General features: G+C 36.0%; 1 protein-coding gene across 2 annotated transcripts in view; it reads right to left on the reverse strand.

The window, feature by feature from the left end:
• Positions 1-5,746, reverse strand: part of FSCB (fibrous sheath CABYR binding protein) — a 274,498-nt gene extending 268,752 nt beyond the window's left edge. For both annotated transcript variants that reach the window (XM_072838420.1, XM_072838419.1), the window contains exon 1: positions 5,729-5,746. In XM_072838420.1, the coding sequence (XP_072694521.1) occupies positions 5,729-5,731 (3 nt within the window). In that variant the 5' untranslated portion in view covers positions 5,732-5,746. The remainder of the gene's footprint in view (positions 1-5,728) is intronic.
• Between the last annotated feature and the right edge of the window lie 254 nt (positions 5,747-6,000).

The raw sequence follows: 6,000 nt of genomic DNA on the forward strand, positions 1-6,000 counted from the left end.
AAGAAATAAAAGGCATTCAAATTGGCAAAGAATTCAAACTCTCCCTCTTCGCAGATGACATGATACTGTACATAGAAAACCCAAAAGACTCCACCACAAGATTGCTTGACTCATACAGCAATTCAGCAGTGTGGCAGGATACAAAATCAATGCCCAGAAATCAGTGGCATTTCTATACACTAACCATGAGACTGAAGAAAGAGAAATTAAGGAGTCAATCCCACTTACAATTGCACCCGAAAGCATAAGATACCTAGGAATAAACCTAACCAAAGAGGTAAAAGATCTATACCCTAAAAACTACAGAACACTTCTGAAAGAAACTGAAGAAGACATAAAGAGATGGAAAAATATTCCATGCTCATGGCTTGGCAGAATTAATATTGTGAAAATGTCAATGCTACCCAGGGCAATGTACACATTTAATGCAATCCCTATCAAAATACCATGGACTTTCTTCAGAGAGTTGGAGCAAATCATCTTAAGATTCGTGTGGCATCAGAAAAGACCCCAAATAGCCAGGGGAATATTGAAAAAGAAAACCATAGCTGGGGCATCACAATGCCAGATTTCAGGTTGTACTACAAAGCTGTCGTCATCAAAACAGTGTGGTACTGGCACAAAAACAGACACACATCAATGGAACAGAACATAGAACCCAGAAATGGGCCCTCAACTCTATGGTCAAGTAATATTCAACAAAGCAGGAAAGACTCTCCACTGGAAAAAAGACAGTCTCTTCAATAAATGGTGCTGGGAAAATTGGACATCCACATGCAGAAGAATGAAACTAGACCACTCTCTTTCACTATACACAAAGATAAACTCAAAATGGATGAAAGATCTAAATGTAAGACAAGAATCCATCAAAATCCAGAGGAGAACACAGGAACTTGGCTATAGCAATTTCTTGCAAGATATATCTATGAAGGCAAGGGAAACAAAAGCAAAAATGAACTTTTGGAACTTCAAGATAAAAAGCTTCTGCACAGCAAAAGAAACAGTCAACAAAACTAAAAGACAACGTACAGAATGGGAGAAGATATTTGCAAATGACCTATCAGATAAAGGGCTAGTATCCAGGATTTATAATGAACTTATTAAACTCAACTGCAAAGAAACAAACAATTCAGTCATGAAATGGGCAAAAGACATGAACAGAAATTTCACCAAGGAAGACATAGACATGGCCAACATGCACATGAGAAAATGCTCCACATCACTGGCCATCAGAGAAAGACAAATCAAGACCACAATGAGATACCACCTCACAGCAGTGAGAATTTTGAAAATGAACAAGACAGGAAACAACCAATGTTGGAGAGGATGTGGAGAAAGGGGAACCCTCTTGCACTGTTGGCGGGAATGTGAACTGGTGCAGCCACTCTGGAAAGCTGTGTGGAGGTTCCTCAAAGAGTTAAAAATAGAACTACCATTCGACCCAGCAATTGCACTACTGGGGATTTACCCCAAAGATACAGATGCAGTGAAAAGCCAAGACACCTGCACCTCAATGTTTATAAGGAGCAATGTCCACAATAGCCAAACTGTGGATGGAGCCTCGATGTCCATCGAAAGATGAATGGATAAAGAAGATGTGGTCTATGTATACAATGGAATATTACTCAGCCATCAAAACGAGGAATACCCACCGTTTGCTTCGACGTGGATGGAACTGGAGGGTATTATGCTGAGTGAAGTAAGTCAATCGGAAAATGACAAACATTACATGGTTTCTTTCATTTGGGGAATATAAAAAATATTGAAAGGGAATAAAGGGGAAAGGAGAGAAAATGAGTGGGAAATATTAGAGAGGGAGACATAACATGAGAGACTCCTAACTCTGGGAAACGAACAAGGGTAGTGGAAGCAGAGGAAGCGGAGGGGCGGGGGATGGGGTGACTGGGTGATGGGCATTGAGGGGGGCACATGACAGGATGAGCACTGGATGTTATACTATATGTTGGCAAATCGAACTCCAATAAAAAAAATACCAAAAAAAGAAGAAAAAAATGACGAATATCCACCATTTGCTTCGATGTGGATGGAACTGGAGGTATTATGCTGAGTGAAGTAAGTCAATTGGAAAAGGACAATCATCATATGGTTTCACTCATACGGGGAATATAAAAAATAGTGTAAGGGATCATAGAGAAAGAGAGAAAATGAGTGGGAAAAATCATAAAGGGTGACAAAACATGAGAGACAACCTTGTGTCCCCCAACTCTGGGAAACGAACAAGGGGTAGTGGAATGGGAGGTGGGTCAGGGGATGGGGTGACTGGGTGATGGGCACTGAGAGGGGAACTTGATGGGATGAGCCACTGGGTGTTGTACTATATTTGGCAAATCGAACTCCAGTAAAAAAATATACAAAAAAAAAAAAAAGATTTTTAAAAAAGGATACTAGATTCAGTGAAAAAAAATTTAAATTAAATATCTTATAGGTTTTCCTTAGAAATATTGAATCATCACTGCCAATAACTTCCCAATGTATTTTCTGGGTTACTATGATTTTTAGTTAAAAACTAAATTCTAAAATAAATTTTAAATTACAGTAAAGCAATTCTAAATGAATTAATAACAAACATCGATAAGTAAGTTCATTATTTGCAATATTCCTCCATCTTAGTTATCAAACAGATAAGCTAGAAATATTTTAAACTGCTTATGTTTGCAAAATATAAATGTTTTATTATGTAATCTTATTAATTAATTGTTGCTTATGTGTTAATTATGTTATATTTATGGTTTACGTTATGTGTTAAATTATCATGTAATCTTAAAATATTAAATTGTAATTATTAAATAAGGTACATCAAATTCTTGTATTATCTAAATAATTAGTATATAATCACTAGAATCTTTATATACTACAACAAACCATTCTGAATTACTGTGAACTACAATTTAAATTTGTATTGCTATTTAAAACTTTTTCTAAGCAGGGTCTTCTTTTTTTTTTTTTCTTGCCTTTTCTTTTAAACCCAGTATAGTTTTCTTTTTTTAACCCAGAATAGTTAACATACAATGTTGTGTTAGTTTCAGGTATAAAATATAGCAATTTGACAATTCTATACATTACTCAGCATTATGTCTTTCAACAGACATAATCATGTGGATGCTCTACTTGTTCTTTGCTATAGAACTTACCATGTATCCCTAACTTTATATTTATCAACTACAGTATATTATAAAGAATATTTTATTTACATGCTTTCTGAAAAATTGAAATGCAATTTTCTATAGGTAATTTTCCTGACACTGTTCCTTAAATAATGTGACGGGTCAATTGGTCAATTTCCTTTCTGTGAAAAAGATAACAGAAATTTTATCTTTCAAGTATATTTTACATTGTCAAAGATTGCTGATTGCCTACTCAATATCCATTCTCCTCTTCTTCCCCATTAAGTGGAATTACAATTTTGTTGGCGGCATCCATGTGCTGCTCAAGGGAAAAAGCATCTATATTTCCCAACCTCCCTTGCAAAGTGGGTGGCCATGGGACATAGAAGAGGCCACGGCCATGGAAGTAGAAGCTGTTGTTGGGGCTTCTGGAGAAGCTCCAGAAAAAGGAAATCTTACTCTGCTGACATAGTTATTTTTGTCCTTTATTTTTCCTCCTCCCCCTTAGACCTTTAGAAAAGAGCCAAAAGAATTACAGACATCTCAGCCTTGGTATTCAGAGTCACCAAGCCAATTCAAGCAACCAGACTTCTCCTTACATAAGAAAAAACAAGGCTTTATCTAATTTAAGTCACTGTTATATGAGTTTTCTGTTTCATGCAGCAAACTAAACTCCTGAGAAATCTGTACTAACTGTACACAGCAGTGTCAGTTACTAAAATCACCCTGCAAACGGATCTACACAAAAGAACATTACTTTTCACATGTGGTTTTGTTAAATTTAAAATTTTAGCACCTTAATAAAAGTCATTAGACAAATCTAACTTTGTTTATATATAAAAGCCTCTTGAGAGAGTAGGTCCCAAAAAGAGCACAACATGTAATAAGGAGACAAGACAATGAAAGGAAGGTCTTTATCTTTGAGGTCTTTATCCTCAAAGACATAGTCCTCCACAGTAGAGTACTGACAAAGAATTAGGCAGAGTCCAACAGAGCTGTTTCTGAAAATAATGGTTATGTTTAAAAAAAAAAAAAACTAAGGAAGGAAAAGACTATGAACAGCAGAGCCTTTGAAATGTATAGAATGTTACAAAAATAATGATTTGTTCTATGTATCTGTTCTTTACATTGTGGCCTCATTATTTTGTTTGAAATTCCTGGTACATCAGACATATTCATAAATACCCCATCATATATCAAAGATTTTGGATTCATTTTCTCATTCACTGAAAAAATGTTTTAAATGTCTACTTTATGCCAGACACTATTCTAGGCTCTGGTAATACGACTGTAAAGAATAGAGCTAAAGCTTCGGTTGATAAGGAGCTTATAGTCTGAAGGGGAGAGATACAGATATAAATAAGTTAGACAATGTTAAGTGCCGAAGGGGGAAAAAAAGACAGAAGGGGTATGAGATGTCAGGAGTACATCTGATTTTTTTTTTTTAAGATTTCATGTATCTATTTATTTAGAGAGAGACCATGAATGGGCAAAGGGAGAGGGAGACAGAATCCCAAGCATACTCCCTGCTGAGTGTGGAGCCCTGTGAGGAGTTCCATGCAGGGCTCAATCTTATGGCCCTGAGATTGTGATCTGTGCCAAAATCAAGAATCTGAGGCTCAACCAACTGAGCCACCCAAGGCACCCCAGAAGACTCCATGAGAAGACGACATTTAGTAAAGATATAAAGGGCATGGAGAAACAACTTACAGAGATATCTAAGGAAATAACATTCCGGGCCAGTGGAGGAGGGAAGAATGAGCAACAGCAGAAGTTGGGAGGCTGGAGTGCTTACTACAGAGTACCGTTAGAGGCCTGTGGGGCTTAGAGGTGCGTGAGCATAAATTTTAGAGTAATATGATTGTGTCACATCTCAGGCCCCACATCTATTTAACATTCATCTATAACATAAAAAAACTTACCTTTAACCCTTCTAGTTTCCAGTGATATTTGGAAGGTTTTTCATAGGGAACATTTTATAAAATGAAAACAACAGTAGAATTCTTGATATACCATGAGAAAATTTATGTTTAAATACCTGGTCATAAAGAACTATATATTTTCATATCATTACCAATGTTTAAAAAGTGATGACATTCAAATATTTCTTATACTTTTTAATCTCAGGTTTTCAAAAATGTGCTGCACACATTAAGTACTAGATTCGGCCTTTAGAAGATTTTTATCCTGTAATACAAGTAATTTTCTGAAAGAGTATTTTCTCTGTGTGGAGAAAATTAAGCGCCTGTCTCAATTTAGGAGTATGTCTAAAAGAGTATCCCTTAAAAGGGTTACATTCTTAGGGTCAGAAATAGTAGATTGAGGTTTGTAATGTGTATCAAAATGGAAATTTTATTTTGATAGACTTTATATCATTCCAATTGCCCCACTGAAATGTAGATATAAGAATACTAAAATCTGTTGCATTAAAATTTTAAACTCATTGCTCTAAAGAATGTATCTGGACTGCCTGTGTGCTTGGGGTGAGTCATTTATCCTCTTATTCTCCCACAGAGAATCTGATTGCATTCAAACTACCAGCTGGAGAATTCAGCTACCTTTGGAAAACTTGATATCAATGTATCTGCGAAGAGGTCTCTTACCATGTGCAGAAGCTTTAATGTAGCCTAAGGTGGCCATCATCACCTCTTCACAGCTAAGGAAGCCAGAAGAGACATCCTGCCATCTTCCTCAGGTATTTCTAGCATTTGTGAATTTACCACTCTAGAAGATGAGAGAATCAATTTTAGCATGTTCATGCTTATTTTCAAAAACTTTTGTGTTACTTTGATTCATCTCTCTCCCTCAATACTCATATCAATGAACACATATCCAATTATATTTTTAGACCTTTAATTATTATTAAAACCATTTA

The sequence above is a fragment of the Canis lupus genome, chromosome 9 (genome assembly GCF_048164855.1).
Source record: "Canis lupus baileyi chromosome 9, mCanLup2.hap1, whole genome shotgun sequence".
Lineage (NCBI taxonomy): Eukaryota > Metazoa > Chordata > Mammalia > Carnivora > Canidae > Canis > Canis lupus.